The sequence below is a fragment of the Opisthorchis viverrini genome (genome assembly GCF_000715545.1).
Source record: "Opisthorchis viverrini unplaced genomic scaffold scaffold475, whole genome shotgun sequence".
Classification (NCBI taxonomy): Eukaryota; Metazoa; Platyhelminthes; class Trematoda; order Opisthorchiida; family Opisthorchiidae; genus Opisthorchis; species Opisthorchis viverrini.
The window spans coordinates 181,846-203,151 of NW_008752158.1; the positions used below are offsets into that span (position 1 = coordinate 181,846).

Genomic DNA, 21,306 nt, shown 5'->3' on the forward strand with positions numbered 1-21,306 from the left:
AACGCAAACGCCACAGGATAGACCTCGGTCTGCGAGCTGATTAAGAGAAGATATGAGAAGCATCCTCAGGCTATACTGTCTACTGGAGTGGAAAGATGCAAGAAAACCGACCTGAGAGTTGTCTCGCATTCGTAGTTTTAAATTACATGGAACAGTGTACTGGATGGCCGAGCTGCATCTTTGGATGCCGAGGGCGAGGTTTGACATTTGTCAGTGCACTGATTGCAGTGCGCAGTTTGATAAGTGGGGAGGGGTTGGTTAAAAGCCAGTGAATGAAACACTGTAAGGACGAGTGAGACGTCATCGTTGTCCATGCGGAAGAAAGGGGTTTGTTCGTGCTACTTCCTCGTGAGGGAACTGTGGTAGTTATACTACCCTGTTATAACTACCCTGTATGGCAAGTACGCGGTTGTCATACCTGATGATGATTATGATGATCTTGAGCATTTGGGAGGATGTGGAGTTTTGTTCGGCAACATCAGCGTCTGACTAGAGTCAACTGTAAGGCGGCGGTTGTTGCGGGTTTTTGAGGGACCCCCTCCCTGACCCAAAGGCTCAATAGTCTGACTTTCTCTACTGCGGAAGCTGGTCTAGCCGGAGGGAGCAAAGAGTGAAACGACTGTCGGACTCAACGTGACTACACACACAGGAAGACTTATGACCAGCACCATACCCCTTGATTTTAAAAGGACTGTTGTTCACTGTCAGTCGTTGGGCTGCCGGAGTGTACGGTTCTTACAGTTGACCTTCGCTAATCCGTCCTTTCTCGAATGAAGACAGTATCACTGCCTCCATAAATATGGACATCCTGGTCGCGTTAATGAAACGCCTTACTGCCTTCACACTCCTGTCGCAGAGAAAAGTACAACCTTATCTACAGACCTTGTATTACAGTAACTCGTAACATGGGAACTCGCTACTCTTCATCTGTTTTCTCCCAACCGACCATCCTGGCATGGTTGCACCTTGCGGGATCGTTGCATCCACGTTTATCCATCATTTTTCCACGTTCAGAATATTTTTAGTCCAGTCGAGTTTTCCGCAAGAAATGCATATAGTAAAGCAATCACAGTACAGACACCTTACCTATTGTTTTTAGCCCCCTTTCTCAGGTGCACTTTCAGATGCTGAGTAGGCAAGTACCATATGCTTTTGCACCCTCAGTTCACGTGGATCGACACTCGTTTGAGAGCGTTTACCTATCATCCTGGCTCAATGCACAGTTTCATACTGATCGCTGTAATTATGACCATGGATGGCCACCAATAACCAGTGCGCATCCGAACGCACCGGTTAATAACGGTGTAAATTCGTCCACAAATCAAATTTTGCTGGATGCCGAACCTTCAGATGCTAATCTTGATCCAACATTGATGATGTGCTCTTTGCAGCATAGTGAGTCCTACACAATTGCCCGTAATGTACGTTGTTTTCGTCAGGGTTAGAGAGTATTCGCAAACTGAAGGATCAAGTCGAGAATAAAAAACAGCAGCTCACGGTATGTTCCCGGTTCCCCATACTCACTCACTTTATAGAAAATACGCACCTCACTCCACCAAAAGATAAACTCAAAATATGTGTGCTGTCCTCCTGAATGCACAGTAGAGCAAGTAAGTTGCCTGCTTGTCATGTATATTTTGGTACTCCTGAACAGTAGTGATAAACCACAGGCAAACACCTTTTTGCACGATCACGCCGTCATCGGGAAGAAAAAACAGAATTGTTGTGTAAAGCATGCGATTTATTGGTTGAAAACTATAGATTTATTGAGTTTTTACTTGAATCAGTAACTTTTCGGTATACCTCTCTCCTCATCACAACAAAGTCCGCTCTGGGTTTTTCTTGGGGACAATTTTGGCCTCAAATAAGGGTCAGGGCGCCTTATTCGCGTCCTGGGTTTTCTGACCGTGTGTTACCAGACTGGTACATGCCTGCTCACATGATGCACAAGTTTAATTCCAAAGTGATTGAACAGAGATGTTTTACAGCTGCATGAACCCTAACTAAGGCGCTTAAAAACAGTCCCATCCAAACGGAGGTTACTGCTCCGGGGAGTGCATAGTAGTTTCTCCGCCTTTTTCTACCAAAACTACTTTCCGATTTGGCAGTGTAGTGGAATTTTGAAGACTTATAATGGGTATATCAAAAAATGGAACAACATGGAAGACACTGTAAACCTCTAAGGTCGCTCACGTGACGTACTTTTCACATTCACGAAGGAATTTCTGCTTTTTATGAACTAGTTCTCAAACTTCTTAGTTGATCGCTCCTTTGTCACACAATGTACTACATCTTAGGCCGCTCATTTTATTCGTGGTGCTTGAAGAGTATAACTAGGATTGTTAATAACATCCTGTTTATTGATGCAAAATGATACACGCTAGTTATCTCGAGAGAATGGAAAGCACTGCTTTGGAGACTAAGTGTCATTCCCTGAAGAGCATAATTTGGTGTGCGATCCCTCTTAAAATGTCTACCCTCTCGAGAATTCCATTCGTTCACTATAGGGTAGTATCCAACGTATATTTTGCATTGGCTGATACCTGTTATCTAGAAAGAGTGTAAGTTTATACAGATGGTGATCTAGATATCAAACCTGGTCGGTTTGAAAAGTCTGTGAGGTCAGTAACTTATCGCGTCACAGTAACAATTTTGAAAGGACTTTTGTTTCGCGTCATCATTAACTTCCGCAGGTGAAATCCTACATGGCTGGAGTGATTCTTTAGTTCTCGTAAAAATTCCAATATTTCTCTCAGGAATAAGGTGAGCGAGTACATTCACATCTCTTCCGTATTAGTCATATCTGTCGGGTCCAGGGCATCTCAGCGATTGATTCGTGAACTTACTGATTAGAATATCCGTAGTCCCCCATCCCCAGCTTCTCGACTGCACCTGTCCAGCACTGGGTCACCCGGCAGTTCTTCAGCCCTCGTATTTCCCTTTGGTGTAGTGACATCCATAAACCAAAAGGATATTACGGATGAGCAATCATTTCTATTATTATAATTAATAATACTTATTATTATTCACAATTATTATTTATTATTAATACTATTATACTTCATCCCTATAAAGGCCGCCATACGGCGGTAGATAGAGGTGATCCCACCATTAGTAGTCGAATCATTTGAATGTGATGCCACTTCAAATTGAGGATCGCGAAGCAGACGCCTTTAGGGTTACTTTTTTGGAAGTGTCCGCAACTACTTGAACGTCAACGTGAATCGGTTCAGACCCAATTCAGTGCCTTATTCGTCAATTTCAGGATTTGTTTCATGGTTCGAGGTTTTTCAACACATTAAGAAACGTTGCCATAACAACGAATCCTTATAGTATGCAAAATAGGCTCTCGTGAGTACACTGTGCGACCGATAAAAACGGATAGGAAAATTCGGTGGACCCGAACCTGTGAGTGGAATACATCGAACTTTTGATGCCTGAATAGCCTGGAAGATGAGACGAAACGGGATTCTTCTTTCCGTGCTATCGCGGTTGCTCCCTTTTCACAGGGAACCTCACAAGACCGTCTGCGGTGATGTCTTCTGAGGATTGGTCTCTCCTAGGGGAAACTCAACTGTTCAAAGGTTTAATCAGAACTTGTCTTTTGAAGGCTGATCCGTTTAGTGGAAGTTGACTAGACTATCGGCATGGAGTGCAAAATCCACGTTTTTAACCAGGTTGATCCATTTATAACATCTAGTGGTCTTTTGGATCTCCAGGCTAGTGGTTAAGACAAATTCGTTAACCTCTCTCGGAAAGGTGAGCTTCACCGCCAACATTACACCATATTCCGCTGCGACCTGTCTTTGAACCCAAAACTTCGTTTGCTCTGCTGCCTAAATTAGGCGTTCCAACGGTATCTGGGCTCATCCACAATCATAAAGTATGCTAACGGAAGGACTACCACGCCGCATTTGTCGATTCGTATCAGTTTCTGTGTACAGCAGAGTGAATAAGAGGAGGCACGTGCAGCTTCAGTATCTTATTAATAGATGTATGTTGCATTTTTAAAACCCGAATATTCAGTTACCTAATTTCAGGGACATCCGTCAACTGCTTACTACGAACTTCGAGTGACTTTAGCTGCTGTACTTCGTTTTGCTGGGGTTGACATTTCCATCACTTTCGCGCGCCGAGACCATACTTCATATGGAACTTGCAAACCGCCTACGTTGTACCGCTTGACGATGCGCCTCCATAGGAGATCGTACTAATAGGAATGTTAACTCCATTTCACTCATCGTCTTCTTCTTTGTCGACCAACTGTAGCTCCGACTCTATCGGAAACCAACCACTATGTGTACCACAAAGTTTTGGCCTAGTCATAGCAGGGCATTTAATGCACAAGTCGGGCGCCTCCGCCCATTAGAGGTTGCGTCTGGTCCCAACGCAAAGAGTTCTACCCACTTTACGGTTGCTGGCTCCTGTAGAGGAATGGGCTGGAGTCGCCGATTGTAGAACTCAATACCCGAGAAAGGCGGTCAGAGGCTAGGTCCATACAGATTGAGCTATAATTCCCATTCCAACAGAAGTTACCCTGTACTACTCAGAAGGTTGCTGAAAACTCTTTGACAGCCCACGACCGGTTTCGCCCTTCTTGGGGCTCATCAGGTAGGCGCAGTCCCCGAGTTTCCGTCAACTTTATCATCTACTTGAACCCAAATTGCACTGTTTTCGAGAAATACACTCATTTGCAAATCAATTTGGTTTTCACGGGAGACTCAACTGAATCTCTCGTTTATGATATTCTACAACTGAATGTGCTGCACATAGGCCGCCTCATGTTTTAATTGGCACGACATTTGAGACATCGCAGTATATTTTCATGGGGGAAACTACTCACAAGGTTGCTGAAAACTCTTCGACAGCCCACGACCGGTTTCGCCCTTCTTAGAGTGTTAATAATATCACAATATATAACCGGCTTATTAACAATCCCAACACATCTACCTGTAAGCTTGAAAGATGGAGCAAATGACTGGCGGAATTAAGCCAAACCGACTTGAGGTATGGTGTCCTTTCTTCATAGAGGACTTTTAACCTCTGAGACCATGCTCAATATTCCTTGTTCCCGGTCAGCATGTATCGCTCATTCTTCCTAAACATTTTATTTAGAAGCCGACAGGGATTGCAGAAAATGGCCTGAGATATGAGGTAGCTCCCAGTCAGAGAGCCGGTGTCCAAAACTTATTCCATTTTCATTCTCCGTCGGATATGACGGTAGCCGGAGAAGCCCTATTCGTTTGTGTTCCACCAACTAGTCTCTTCAGATCCATGCCAAGTACGGATTTCAATCGGCCACAGAAATCCATTTCCCTTTAGAGTGAGTGATTAACGCACCTCACGAAATGCACCCAATGGCACAACACTTTGGTCTCAATGGGGAACTTAAATGAATCGCAGCCGAATCTCTCGTTTATGATATTTTTCAACTGAATGCACTGCGCATAGGCCGCCCCAGATTACAGTTGGTATGAGAGATTCAGCTGGGGTCCGGGGTGAAACTCCCGTTAAAACCAGATTGGTGTGTGAATTTCGTTCAATTTGGGTTCAAGTAGAGCATAAGGTCGATGGAAACCGGGGAAATGCGCCTACCTGATGAGCTCCAAGAGGGGCACAACCAGTCGTAGGCTGTCGAAGAGATCTCAGTAACCGTACGAGTGGTGTTCCTTCGAGATTACCACACTTGCAGGAAGAGTGAAAACTGATCCAGTTTATCACAAGCCTTTTATATGGCCATGACGCAACTTAACCCTGACCACTGTCTGAGACGACTTTGTGTTTCTACACCAGAGTCCTGACGTTTTAGTCAAATCAGTAGTTACAGTATCGCGCCTAACCGAAGCATTCTTGAAAACACTGTAAGGCTCAAAAGTTAAGTTAGACAGTGCGTTCATTTGGCCCAAAGTAGGAATCCGTCCCATAGATAGAACATTGGAGTAAACAGCGCAGTAAACAAACCTTGTTTGTTGCGACTGGCAGTGGATGTTCGTAATTACACTCCAACACAGAATGGCGAGACCGAACGACCTGGAGTTGTGTGGAGGCTTGTGGCTAGATGAATGCCCGTGCCCAAAAACGTTATTGAGGACGTTCCAGGTGAGTCTCTCGAAAGAACCAAATTAGTTTGCAGATGAGTGTATATTCGCTAGTTTTTTAGGACGTTTCGACGGGCGAGTAATTGATACGCGATCGACCTTGGTGACCTTAAATAGCACGTGCGCTACGCGTACTTCATGGTGGCAAGGTGACCGTGTGAAATTCGGACCATTGTCCGTGTCACGTGACGTGGGAGAACCAGCAAAGTGGTGTATGGTTCTCAAGGTCACTCACATCAAGTGAAGCAAATTAGCAAGCCCCTAAACATGGCTGCCAGTGGACGGGGAAATCGGAAATCGGTCTTCAAACATGGTCGTATCAAATCAGCCACCAGTTTCCTCTGCGCTTGCTAGTGTGGATCACACTGAATCGCGGAAAAATTCACCAACCTGTCAAGTTAGTCTATTAAAACTGGATCAGTTTTCACTCTTCCTGCAAGTGTGGTAATCTCGAAGGAACACCACTCGTACGGTTACTGAGATCTCTTCGACAGCCTACGACTGGTTGTGCCCCTCTTGGAGCTCATCAGGTAGGCGCATTTCCCCGGTTTCCATCGACCTTATGCTCTACTTGAACCCAAATTGAACGAAATTCACACACCAATCTGGTTTTAACGGGAGTTTCACCCCGGACCCCAGCTGAATCTCTCATACCAACTGTAATCTGGGGCGGCCTATGCGCAGTCCATTCAGATGAAAAATCTCATAAACGAGAGATTCGGCTGCGATTCATTTAAGTTCCCCATTGAGACCAAAGTGTTGTGCCATTGGGTGCATTTCGTGAGGTGCGTTAATCACTCACTCTAAAGGGAAATGGATTTCTGTGGCCGATTGAAATCCGTACTTGGCATGGATCTGAAGAGACTAGTTGGTGGAACACAAACGAATAGGGCTTCTCCGGCTACCGTCATATCCGACGGAGAATGAAAATGGAATAAGTTTTGGACACCGGCTCTCTGACTAGGAGCTACCTCATATCTCAGGCCATTTTCTGCAATCCCTGTCGGCTTCTAAATAAAATGTTTAGGAAGAATGAGCGATACAGTGCTGACCGGAACAAGGAATATTGAGCATGGTCTCAGAGGTTAAAAGTCCTCTATGAAGAAAGGACACCATACCTCAAGTCGGTTTGGCTTAATTCCGCCAGTCATTTGCTCCATCTTTCAAGCTTACAGGTAGATGTGTTGGGATTGTTAATAAGCCGGTTATATATTGTGATATTATTAACACTCTAAGAAGGGCGAAACCGGTCGTGGGCTGTCGAAGAGTTTTCAGCAACCTTGTGAGTAGTTTCCCCCATGAAAATATACTGCGATGTCTCAAATGTCGTGCCAATTAAAACATGAGGCGGCCTATGTGCAGCACATTCAGTTGTAGAATATCATAAACGAGAGATTCAGTTGAGTCTCCCGTGAAAACCAAATTGATTTGCAAATGAGTGTATTTCTCGAAAACAGTGCAATTTGGGTTCAAGTAGATGATAAAGTTGACGGAAACTCGGGGACTGCGCTGTACTAATTTGAGGCTGGATCGCGCCGCACACTATTGATCAACAATTGAAGTTTTCGCTGGTTTGAGAAAACCCTTTTAATCCCTAGATTTAACAACCCTCCTAGACATATTTAGACTAGTGTGTACGCCCATAATTTCATCATGTTACCTATTCCGACGTTGCTGGCAGCGTCTCAGTTAACAAAGGTTTGCCTGCAAGTAGTTTGGTTCTGCAGGACTGTACTATATCTCAGTTTTTTGTTCAGTTTTCCCTTCCATATAATAATGAAACACACTACCGAATGGAACATATATCTAGAAATCGAAACGTTCCATGTAATGTGCCTGATTTTTCGACGGTTACCAACCCGAGCAATCTATCTTGAGTAGAATCTCCTCGTTGTTTTGGCAACCACTTGGCATCCTAATAGTGCCAATGCCTTTTGTTCCTCTAGGTGAATATTTTGAGCTTGCTGGTTGCTTGTTCGGCAACCATCTGAATATCCTGAGTCGCGGTTGTAATGTGGCAGAAAACCTACTTCACGAATTATTACAACACGGATAATATTTAAAGACTCGCAACCTGCATTGCTTTTGAAGCGGATTCCACCTAGACTGTTGTGCCCTACGGATCAGTCACACTTTATAGTTGTGACACGACGTAGCGCCTGAATCTTACCGTGGTGTGATGGTTCGTGCTCCTATGTGACCCTTGAGCTATATTGCTCCATATCCGTGCAATATTCGCCGAGTCTCTAATGTCAGGTTGCTCACTTTGAGGGTTCTTATTTGTCTCGTGACTTGTTCTTTAACCAAATGCAACGCACTGACACCGTCGCTTTGCGGTCAGGATTTTGAGGAGAATTCTCTGATCGAGAACCCCAATTGCCTTTCTGTGTAGGTCTTGGTGCTTTGACAGCATCCCAACCGTCATACATCCATAAACCTAACGAATGGAAATATTGTCATACCGCATCGACCATCGTACGGTACCGAGTCCGCTTCCTGCATACTGCAGGGTGGGTAATCGAAACCTGGCATCGCAAACACCGCGGTTCTTTCTGTTCTTCCTGTTTCCCACAACCCATAAATAGCTCGTAGTAGGCATATCCTTTGGGAATGACGACCCTGTTCGTTTTGCGTTGGTCTTTGTGGTAATATCTGCGGGTCAGTAGGTACCGACCTAAATCGATCTCCAAGGCTGGACACCAGGTTGATCTGACTCCTGATAATATTTGCACTCTGAAGCAAGCGCATTGGACTAACATGAAGTTGATGTGTGCTGGGTATTCGAAACAGGAATTCAAGATCCAACCACAATAGTCGAGCTAACTGCCCCACTATTTCACTGTCCCTTCCGGCTGCCCATCTCTGGCGACCCAGAGACCACCGAAACGGGCTGCACACGGGTTGACATCGTTCCATATTACTGGATACTCCGCAATAATCGCGTCTGCGAGATTCTCTGACAACCTCTGTGAAGAAATATCACACATGGGAAGATTATTTTCTCACTGGTGTTTCCAGTTACATCCCAACCGACGTAGCTCTGACACCATCAAGGACAACTTTTATGACACCTCAAGTGTCTTGATACGGTGGACGAGAAATTTATGTTCAATTGCGGTTGCCGGAGATTTGAATGCACAAGTGAGCGAACGACAGTTATGTACTGACTACAGACTGCCTTTATGCGGAAATCGTTTGGTTTTCCAAATGCCTGCCGACCATGAACAGGCTGATCACAACACCATCAGTTACTTATGGCGTGGTTCACTGATTGTCACTCTGCTTGGAACATTTGGTTGGATTCTGACTATGCTCACGGTTGGAGTCACTACGTACTTCGCTTTCTGGGTATGCCCAAGTGACGGACAAATCGTTTAACCACAAGGGGGCTGGCATATCTTGAAGTTAAATTTATTATAGCCATCTTCCGGATTCTTCCAGCTGTTTTACTATCGGATGTCAACTAGGACTGGGTCGTTACAATGCCTGGGACTTCGCTTGCGATGCAGCACCACCAGCTTCAGGCGCTGGATATCGTGAGTAACAGTGGCACTACCTGAACCTCTGGGAAATGTTTCCTTCGGTCCTGAACATAATTCAACCCGACGAACTGTTTGACGTTTCCGCGTCGACTTTTAAGCCTGATGGGTATGAAACGCTAAGGAACCGGAAAAGGTGCAGGATATCAGGAGTTTCTGAAGGCCATTTCGATTGTTCCGGTTGACCGATCCCCAAAATTCTCCTGGACCGAAAAAACTAACGATCCATCTGGTGTGACCAACACTAATAAAGATGGACGCCTTGATTGTTGGCCCGGACGCTGATTAACAAGTTTCCTATTCAGGTCCTCCTATATCGTCAGATTCTCAGACTGCATTTGGACCGTGGACGGTGAACACGGACCCCTCTACGATGTCGGGTTTATGACTGTACGTCTCCCACAGACCCACAAGCCCCTGGTCTGGATATCCTCCCACTCATGTTGTTGAAGAATGGGCTGGGTCGCTCGTGCATTTGTATGATTTATTTGTCCCCATTTGGGAAAAGGAGACGGTTTCAAACACCTGGACTGAATCGGCAGTAACTCCGTTTTAAAATGCAGCCCGTAGTGAATGCGTCAGTTGCAAGGGAATCAGTTTGAATCCTGTTGTGACAACACTTGGGGCCATGTGTTCTTACCCTTATATTAGACCATGAGGCACTGACCTAAGATCAGTAAGCGGGATTTCGGCCTAGTAGTGGCTGCGTTGACCACATCTGTACACCTTCAAGTGCTAGGCATATGTATGATCGACCCGCGAATCCAATTAACGTGGATTGTTAAGTTCGATTTTACTCTGTTGGCCGGTTTGTTCTCCTTGATAAGCCTGCTCAGCAGTGTCCCGGAAGTTTGTACATATAGTAAGTTTTTTGTATTTCCCGACTTGCGGACGTATGAGGCTCTCTAAAAGATTTGGTACAAAAAATGGTGTATAACGAGGACGTTCACTCCCACCTTTCTCACCCAAATTCGCAATTACATGTTCCTGAGCTAACTGACCGAAGGCTGTCAAAATCCTGGTGTCCAGATATTTGCTGATAGACACTTGCCCTACCTGGAATGTGCGGACGACATCGTTCTCACCTTTAAAGGGGAGACCAGAGTGCTTGCGTTTTTGGATGGATTCACCAAACCGTCTCGTCCGTTGGTGTGCCCTTTGAGGCCACGCAGTGTAAGATCATGCTCCTCAAACTACGATCAGTGGACACGTCACTTGTGATCCAAAAAGGGGCACTTGAGGTGGTTGAGCATTTTACGCACCTTGAAGTTTGTGTACTTGTTAACTGCAGTGTGGAAGATGAAGTCAATGCAAGGATCTATAAGGTGTTTGCTTGTTCGAGACACTATGTCGGATAGGTGACGTATCTTCTTATCTCTAGGAGTAAGTAAATGAGGCTACGGGACGGGCTGTTTTGTATGGTGAGATATGGCTTGTGCAAGTTGCGGAATTATAACTTCTTCAGTTCTTCGCTCACCATAGTCCACGTAAGGTGGCGTCAACGAATCCGCAACGAGACAACTTGAAAGTGGGTGTCCTGTTGTGCATTAGGGTTTTCATCTAGCACCAAACCTGTATTGGCCTGGTCATGGATGGTGCATGCCGAACCGTAGTCTGCTGGTGGGGCTGCTGTTTTTCTTGCTCATTTCAGATTAGTTCAAGCAGATAGGCGGTTAAATGTTGACCTTGCGCAGAGGGATTGGGGCGATTACAAAAAGCCTCCGTACTCTTGGTGCGACTTACCTTCCAGGGTGAGGTCCTCGTACTCCTCCCTGTGCTTCGCTGGAGATGCTGCAACATACTGTTGCTTGTCAATATCAGCGCTGTTTTTTGTTCCCAGTCTTTATTTAGATTGTTTGGCTGTGTTTGGAGTTTTACATACCTCGAACTGTTTGTATCAGACTAGTAATAAGTCGCTTCCTTACCAAACAACATTTTCTTTACAATAAGGGTTTCGAAGAAATACTGGTTTTACGGCAGTGAATTATTCGTGCTGTCGATGATGATGTTTTTATCGTGTCCGCAACCAGTAAACGAAGCCTGTCAGATTGAGTTTGCTGGAACGTGTGCTGCGCATATTTAGCCGGTCTACCAGTGAAAGCGCTGATGGACAATTTTAAACTCGCTGACAGAGTATTCACGACAGCAAACCACGATGTGGCGAAAGTGGGTGGATGGTTTGCAACTTCGCTTCTTCCTTATTGATGCCCACACAATTATCTTTGCATGTGACGGAAACCCTATAGATCGTGACACGTGTTCGGTCGGACTCATTAACATGCTGTCCTTTGCTATCTGCACTGGCCGGCACATCATGAGCTGGATGGGCTTCACGAAGCTCGTATGGTTAGTCTGTCGGATGATTTCCTACCCTAACATGATGCTCAACCGTGTTTATTTAACTGCTTTTCGAAGATGGCTTCTTGGTCTCCTTAAGGCGTTTTTTGCACCCAGTCGTCCTGCTCTCTTTTACAGCGACGTCCTTTCATACTGTTCGCATAATAGTTGAGGCACCAGGATTCGCTACTGATGTGTTGTTGTCAGTATGGTTGTGATGCCTTGAGCGTGATCAAGTACTTATGAGCTACCCTAGTTGTCGGTTTGAATTTTTGTATTCTCAATATGAGCAAAATCTACACATATCTGAAGGCCGTACAATAGTTGGGTGTCAGCAGCCATAACGATGCTTCAGCATGTGACAGACAATGAACATTTTGTCAGCACACCCATGTTCGGGCAATGTTTTCAGGGCTCGGTTGTTTTAGTAGTCTTTTTTAAACGTCAGACGTAGTTTTGTACCTGGCTCAACTTTGTCATTGTTATCATTGTACACTGTTCGCTTTTTTCTCCCTCAGTTGGAGTGATTATGTATTATCGGAACATTATTGATTCGGTTCAACGTGTCATTCAACGAGTTTCTATCATTTCTTCCCACAGGTGAAAAAGTATTTGGAAATGTGCACAGAAGCCTCCCATCAGATGATCGATAGACGAAAGCAATTAATGGCCAAAGTTCAAACTATCCGAGAACAGTTAGTAGCGTGTACGGATCACATGAACACCTACATGTCGAACTGCTCACAAGCCGCGATAGACAAACAAACCGAGTACGATACTTCATGGGTGTCTTCCACATGTTGCTCAGTTTCAAAGCTAGTTGTCTGCAGATTTTCTGACTACTCATCTGTAGAAGTATATTTGAACTCTGGCATATACTATCCCTATCCTGAGCCATGCACGACATCTTTTCTACCGGTCCACCAGAGGATCGTTTCACTTAGTTGGATTTAGTCATTGTGCTCCCGTCACGAAGAGACTGGACCTTACCGTGGTGTGGCGGTTTGTGTACCCCGGCGACCCACTGAGCTATACTGGGGCGTGTCCTCGCGACACTCACAGATTCTCTCATACCTGGTTGATACATGGGTAGAGGTCTGACGAACACAGTTTCCTGGTCCTCCAGGTTGGGTTCGGAACTTGTGTAGCGACGTATTTGGTAAAAATGGTAATGCAGTTGCATTTCCAACCGAACACCGCTGACTTGCGGTTAGGCTTTTGAGTGAAAGACTTTGGTCGACAGTCCTAATCGTCTTCCTGTCTACGTGTGGGCACTCTGGCTGTATCCCAGCCCTCGTACAACTATGACGTTTACAGATAACAACACTCTATGCCACACTGGCCGTCGCGTGATGCCATCAGCCGAGTCGCCTTACTTGCTGCACACAACAGGGTGGGTAAGCGAAAACGTGCTACTTCTGACGTCTCCCTTCTTACACTTCCACGTTTTCCGTCTTTCACCCTCCACCGCCCAAATTTGAATACTTTCTCCGCAGGTCCCAGCTCTAGGACTAACCGTTTTGCCCGCCCTGCATCACATTCAGCTGCAGCTTCTGTACGTTACAGTTCAGTCATAACCCTAAACACTTCTAAGTCAGTTTTCAAACCACTAAGGCGTGTCTACCTAGCTACCTTCAATGTCCGCACTTTGAAGCAAGCAGGTCAACAGGTGGGAGAAGGAGACCGTCCCAGATAACTGGAGTGAATCGATAGTAGTGCCCACTTTCAAAAAGGGTACTCGCAGTGAATGTAGTAACCACAGTGGTGTTAGTTTGACGCCTGTTGTGACAAGGCTTCCGGTGTCATTGAATCTACGTAGTCTTACGGTGGCACGCGAAGCCCTGACTCGTGAGAATGAAGTGGGATTTCGACCGAGTAGAGGTTGCGTTGACTACATCTTCACATTCCATCAGGTGTTAGAGCAAAGCCATATGTACACACGACCCACAATCCTGGTATTCCTTGACTTCAAGGATGCGTTTGATTCTATCGATCGACCAGTACTGTAAACTAGACTTGCTCAACAGGGTATGCCCCAGAAGTTTGCAAACATAATCCGATCCCTATATTCACATACTTCTGGGCGGGTGTGTATAATGAGCTCTCCTACAAAAAGTGGTGTCAGACAAGGACGTCCACTCTCCATTCTTGTTCAACTTCGTCATTGATGAAATAATGAGGCGGACACTGGAGGATCTTGAAAACCCCGGTGTTGAAATTGTTGCTGATGAGAGCCTTGTCGATTTAGAGTACGCAGATGACGTCACCCTCATCTTTGAAGACCAAAGCGAGGCGCGAGCCCTTTCGAATAAACTGACCACCATCATATTATCTTTTGGCATGCGCCTTGCACCTTCAAAGTGCAAAGTCATGCTTCAGAACGTGCAGTCTCCGAACATGTCCCTTACAATTCAAGGAGAATCACTGGAGATTGTGGAAAACTTTACATATCCCGGTAATTGTATTGGCTCTGACGGAAGTGTCTGATGAGGTGCAAGAATCTCAAAGGCTGTAATCACGTTTGCTAATTTGCGTCATTTGTGGCGTCAAAAAGGCATCTCACTGGATCTTAAGGGTCGTGTGTACCAGGCTACCATGGACAGCGCATAACTTGGCAGAACGGCGTGAAAGAGATCACGAAGAGTTTGGGTGTTGTTGGTGTTGTACGCCTTCCAGGATGGGGTCTCCGTGACCCCACCTGTGCTTGACTGGGGACGTTGCAAGTAATGGCGGCTAATCGATGCCAGTGGCGTTCGTGCTGTCAGTTTTTTTCCAGATTGGCTGACTGAGCATTTGGAGGTGTAGACATCTCAGAATGCGTGACATAGGCGACAACTACATCCCCTCCCTCACCCACTCCTTTTCTTTTCCTCACTGACTTCTTGCTTAAAAAGCGAAGTTAAGACCTCCGACTTATGATTTATTTGAGTGTATCTGCACCGTATTCGGCACGAATGAGGCCCAATGGATTTCAAGCTGTAACATATCTGAGTTGAATACTGGTGAAAAATACGACGTTGAGTGCGGAGTCTTATAACCGTGGGTGATCTTCGTCACGAGCGAAATAAGCACAATCATACAAGTCGTAAGAAGCAACGGTTGATTGGCATCTATCAGTGTGAGGCCAACGTCCAGAGGGTTTTGTTTGGTCCTGCTCTGTCTCTGTCTTTCAGTCCTAACATTTTTTCGGTGCTTAGCTGCCACGTCACCTAAAGGAAGTGCGAAAGCTGGGATACTGTTAAGTTGTGCAAGCCTAGTTCGCGCCTTAACTACTGAACTATCTCGAGTTCCTGTCCAGGTGAGATACCCACATCTGTGCGTTCAAGCTGAGATTAGTTAGCCACGCCATTGGTTGACCACTGACCTTAATGGCGGAGCGAATACAAAGGTGTTTTGAAGACCTGACGTTCCTTTCACCAACTTATCGATCACAATGCTGAGAAAAGAAGAACAGATTTAGTTATTGGATGCCATTTTTGTACGAAATTTTTGGAGGGCACCCGGAAGTCCGAGAATAAGAGAAATGATCACATTTACAAACTTCTGAGACACTGTTTGCTGAGCAGGTGTGTTGAGCAAAACAAGCCGGTCGGCGGAGCTAGGTTCAATGTGAAAATCCAGGAGTATTAAATTGATGCTTCGCTCCTACATATGCCGTCATCCTAGCACCTACCGGGGTGTAAAGATGTCAACACAACCCTAAATTTCCATTGCTGAGGTCGATTCAGTAGTTTGCGGGTCACTGCTGCTCAGGTTTAAACAGGATAGTGAAAGTACACCCGCACACTACTGACATACGGTCGGCTGGAGAACTCTATCAACTTGCTTTGGATATCACAGGTTGTGCAATGTGTGAGGTGTACCATAGGAATTATATTTGCCAAAAACTTTTAGATGGCGAGTGCACTGAGCATAGGTTGGGTGATCACAATGCATGTATCCATCACCTCACCTTCTGCCTTCCACAGGGCAATATCGTATATTACATCAAATTTTTCACTTTAGCTGAACTTGCGATACTATCAAAAAATCAATGCACAACGATGTGTGGTCGTACGAAATTAGAAAGATCATAGCAGCTTCATGCTATGAGGATAAATAATCCCTGACGAAAAGGAGAAATCCTGGGCTTTTCCTCTTTGTGCGCTCCATCGACAGGCCTCGCTTTTTCTAGATTTCGAGTTTCCAGGAATTTATCAGTTGCTTTTATCTTAACTCATGTCTGTCCCATTGATTTTTTTCCTCCCCAAAGTTGCATACAAAGGTGGAATCAGCAGCGGTTCGGATGGTCCACAGGTTCATCAAAGGATAACCGAGTTACCCTACGCATTGAAACCCCCTCCTCGGACACATTTCCCGGTCGTCCATTCGCGTTGGTTCGTGGAACTCGTCAGTGCGACAACCTTGAGGTGAGCTCATCGTACCGACATTCCTCGCGAATTTGGGCTAAGCCTCATTTGCTTGTTTTGCGTGTATGCTTTTTGCTTACTGCTTGTTGTGGCGGGCCTATTGACAACATGTTTGCCGCACTATTTCATCTGTGCTGCACAGCAAGTATGGCTCAGGTGTTCTCCATTGAATTGGTATCTGGAAGAAACTTCCAGTAATAAGGGTGCATTTTTGACATCGCTCTGGCAAGCGAAACCAGTAATGTCCCACCGATTGCGGCGGTTTGCGGGCACTAGTTTTCCGCGGTCCTCGCTGTTGTAATGCTGCAGTTAATTCAGTCTCACCAAACTTCACCAAGGCTGTTAAAAATATTTACCATAGCCTGGAGTAAAGATACCCCTGTATGTAAGTTGGTGGAGTAATTTTGGAAAAAATGGTGGCAGTCGACAACAGTTTTTTGAATACATGTGTAACACTGGTTTGGTTACCACCGGCTTTGGCGAAAACTGTGGTACAGACCACAAGGAGTTGTTAGATGCCCGCTAGAGTTTATATGCGACAATCGAGCCCCCTCTAACAATGTTCCAGTCTTAGCACTACGGAAAGTCCAGATTGCTAAGGCGAACCATTTATCCATTCAAATGATGTAGGGGTCGACGTGACATTAGCCTGTCGGTAAAAGGAAGGAACTGCCACGTGACAGTGCGCCTAGTATTGCTTTACAGTTGTGAAGCCAGACTACCGCACTGAAGGCAACAAACGCAGCTTGGCTTTGACCATCTTTGTCTTCGAAGCATTGCACACGCATCTTGGAACACTGGATTATCGATGTTAAAGTGTGAGACATGCGTTTTTAGAAAACAGCCATCTCTTCAGTTGATAACAAGATTCAACAGCTACGCTGGCCCGGCTATGCCAGGTGGTAGAGTGTCTCGCCGTGGCTTGTCTGCTGAAGGAGGTTACGGCTAGGAGCTGCCATAAGCTGGCTACCCCATGACCTAGAAAGGAAGTATGACCAACATAACTGTGCACTAGCACTCTTCGTATGCTGGAGTATCAGGGATCCATCCCATCAGTGGTTGGAGGCACTCATCGAAACGGAGATCTCACGCAGCTGCTGGTGCCGTTGTATATATTTTCTTGTCCTAAATCATTGTGTCGCTATTATTTCATTTTTCTGTGCTCCTGCTATCGTGCACAATCCGCGATAACCCTGACAATGATTGTCAAACCGAACAGAAATGAATAGCGTCCAGTTTCGAATTGTAATATAATGGTGAAGCTGTTTCATTTAACGCGGAAACCGTACAACTAATTGGGGTGGAACTTCGAACGCATGTGTCAAACTAAGTTTTGTGCACTCGCTAAAGCCGAATTACTGACTTCAAAGAGAAAGTGTACGAAATGTAACCAAATTACCGTAACCGTGGTGTTAATAATAACTCTGTTGTCTTAGGGAAGGATCTTATGAGATCTTTCAGGTGTTGTCGAGGTTGGGCAACTTCCTTCGTATTCGCTTCCCAATTGTATAGTTTGAATGCTGCGACTCACCTTCCAGGATAGGGTCCGCGTGACCCTATCGTGACCCGCTAATCGATGCCAGTGCCATTGTTGTCGGTTTCTGTCTATTGTCTAGATGTCTGGGAGTGTATGCATCTCGGAATGACTGTGGCAGACTACCTATAATTCCATTCCTCATCCAGTCTTCCTCACAATGAGGCTTCAAGATAAATTATTGTTCTACGGCAGCGAACCGGTGTTTTGTTGTCGATGCGGACACTCAGTCATTCCTACCCATACGTGCCACAGTTTCTACAGACAAACGACACTGTGGAATGGAGCATGAAATGTTATCAGTCAGCGGATATTAAACACCTACCGGGAACTGCCGCCCAGAGGACTAGTGGAGTGTGACTAATTTATTTTAGTTTTGTCGCAAGCGCTTTTGGCGACCCTCTACAAACGCTATAAGATACCTTCGTTTTTCCTTACTCCTAGGTTGTGTGCAATCAACATACAGACGTGGCCGCAATCGCTCAGTGCGCCTCCGCGGCGTTAGCCCCAGGCGCACTTACAGCCGAGCTGCTGTCCACCAAATATGTCAACCAATTACTTCGGATGGATATCTTACGACTTCAATCCCAATACGCTCTGGATTGGGATAAAGAGAAACGCCAGCTGTCCCTTCTAAGCGGTCTCAACGGCAACGTTCTAGCCATTTTGAGCGTCAGAACCGATGGGAATATCGCGCTCATTAATGTTCAGTACAAACCAAATGATGAACAAGATAATTCAAAGACTGTGGAGTCCGCAAATGCAGATTTCATGACTAAGCTGGAGACTTTTACCCCGCCGCCGACTAATTCACTTGACGAATGGATCTCCGAGGTTCATGATTTTTGCATCGCCTTGTCAGGCAGCCTTCCTTAGGTTGATCCTTTTCTCCATTGTTTGTAAATTAGTGTATCTTTCCTTTATTTGTAAATTAACACTTATGTTCAACCAGAAACGGCGATTATTCCCCAGAAATAAGCGAGAAATTTCCCTGCAATATGGGTCTATAAAGCTACAAACTGACCGTTCTCAATTGAATCGTGATCATGTACACCTCTCGGTACGTTCCGAACGCTTATACTCCCACTCCGCTGACACCTGTGCCGAGTAGTTAAAACGGTTCTCTTTTATTTCGAGCGCACACAGTGCCTACCAAAGCAGTCACCTGGTTTTACTAAGTTGGTAAAACATTGCTCACCTCATCTTGGCTACCGATGAAATCATGAGACTAGTAATCACGACTGTAGGCCAGCCGCAGTATTTTGTCCCGCGCACACGCAAATTTGTTCTCACGAAGGACAGAGATAACAACGTGGACGAACTTTTGCTTCATTTTTCCTGTTAAGACCTCAAGGGGAACTTCAGAGGCAGGATCCCCCGAAATACAAAGATGCTGAAATTCGGGACCTGTGATAGGACGACCGGCCTTGACATAGTCATCGGAAGAGTTGCAAAAGTTCACTCAGCAACTGCACGACGCAGTTGACAAAATATCACTGCGTTTACGCCCCACAACCGAACCAAAACCACATTTCGAGCAAGGCAACTTATGGGTTCCAAGATTTGTTTGGGGACAAGCATCAAGCGGACTTCCGTGGCCCGAAATCAGACTCAAATTCAACATGAGAACAGTTGCATTGGACCGCAACCCCTGCAGTGTGACACGGCTCATGCGATTAATCCTCATCACAGCTGACAGCTAACCACACAGGATATCGAAAAGTGACGAACGTTCAAGCCTCCACTTCTCTTCTTAACCCCATCAAGTACCACGTGGCTGGGCTTGAGGTCAACGATGAAGCTGTCACAGACATTCAGTACCATTGAATATGACGGGCCGAAACACTTCAACGTAACGTATTGAACCGGCACGGTAATCACAAGCGTTAAGTTATTATAAACGATTAAGTCTATGCCACAACATTGAAACCAGTGTTGATCTTTTGAAACTTGAGAAATATCGGGTTACCTCATGTAACTCGATCATATAGTCCAGTTTAGTTGTCTTTGAGGAGTTTGCAACTCATGTGACACGATAGTATGTTAGGAGTGCTTACGTAATTAACCGCTTAGCCTGTGCCACTCAAGTGGACAAGGGATTGGCAAATAAAGCCTGAATACTATAGTGCATGTCGATGGTCTTTACAGATCACTGTGGGGAAAGGAAAGCATTGATGAAGACGTGTACAGTTTCCGCTTAACCTGATCTCACCCATTCAGTCTCAAGGACGTTTCCTGAGCTCAAGTAAACTGTGTCTACCTTCAGGGCTAGTGTCCCGAAAATGCTCTGAAACTCAGGAAAAATAGATCAGACTACTCGCGGGAGTGATTTTGGGATGGAACGGTAATAATATGTTAGACGGACTAGTGCTTTGAGCGAAATTATATCCCTGTTCGATCAATCACTCTGGACTTACTGGCCTTAAAGTCTATCAAGTAAAACAATTCGAAGATCGACTGACTTTCCGCCATATGAAGAACTATTCTTTCGGATTTATTTGTCGCAATGACTCCAAACGAAAGCAAACCGTCCCCACGCCAGACGAGACCGCTCGATCTTCTTCCAGAATCACCCACATTTTTTACCTCTCTATAGCTGACGCCTATACCTCCACATTTACGCTCGCCTGTCCCTGACAATTCGATATTACCACTGCCGCCACATCATAACCGATCGATCCGCACTGATAAAACACTAAGGTTCTTTCACTTCGGGAGTTCCTGTTGCATGAGGGGCATAGAGAGCAAATATTGCGCTACCACTGATTGAACTTCATTGTCTTTAAACCTTTGCTGACAAGAATCAGGCAAGACGAATGAAATACGTTCCTCTTCTGCTCTTCATGGCGGTTGTTAGATAAAAACAGAAGTCGTCTGGCTGAAGCTCAGAAGCCGCAGTTACACCGTAGTGATGTGGGTAAATAGAGGTACTGATCAAACACCTGCCGTGTCTCAAACACGCCAAGAAATATCTGCAGCATAAAGTAACGCAGAAGCATTCGATTGATGGATACTTCTTAGAGCATCGTTCCACGTACGGTTACAAGAGTGAAGACTGATAAGCGGAGGACGCTAAGTATACTACAGCTTGATTGCTAGTGAAGTCATCTGTTTGGTATTTCGTACTAATTCCCATTCTCCCGAAGATCTTGGTTACCAGGTTTGACTAGAGGCTCAAAATGTCTCGGGTGGGCGTATATTCAATGACTTGGAAGGCGTTCTTACCTCAGCGGAAAAACCTGGATCAGGCATTTTTCACATATCTGATGTGTTATATCTTCAGCGGTTCGTTTGCAAAAGATATCACTATTGAAAAGTTCGAGCGGCAACCTGTAAGCCGTTTTCTAGCCATCCAAGGAGCATCAACTAGTTTTTTTTTTCAAAATATA

General features: G+C 45.4%; 1 protein-coding gene across 1 annotated transcript; it reads left to right on the top strand.

The window, feature by feature from the left end:
- Positions 1–1,124: 1,124 nt before the first annotated feature.
- T265_11429 (hypothetical protein) lies at positions 1,125–18,885 on the top strand (the record flags this gene model as incomplete). Its single annotated transcript, XM_009178084.1, has 4 exons — positions 1,125–1,395; positions 14,100–14,429; positions 16,271–16,383; positions 18,362–18,885. The coding sequence occupies 4 exons, from the start codon at positions 1,125–1,127 to the stop codon at positions 18,791–18,793; spliced, it is 1,146 nt and encodes a 381-aa protein (XP_009176348.1).
- Between the last annotated feature and the right edge of the window lie 2,421 nt (positions 18,886–21,306).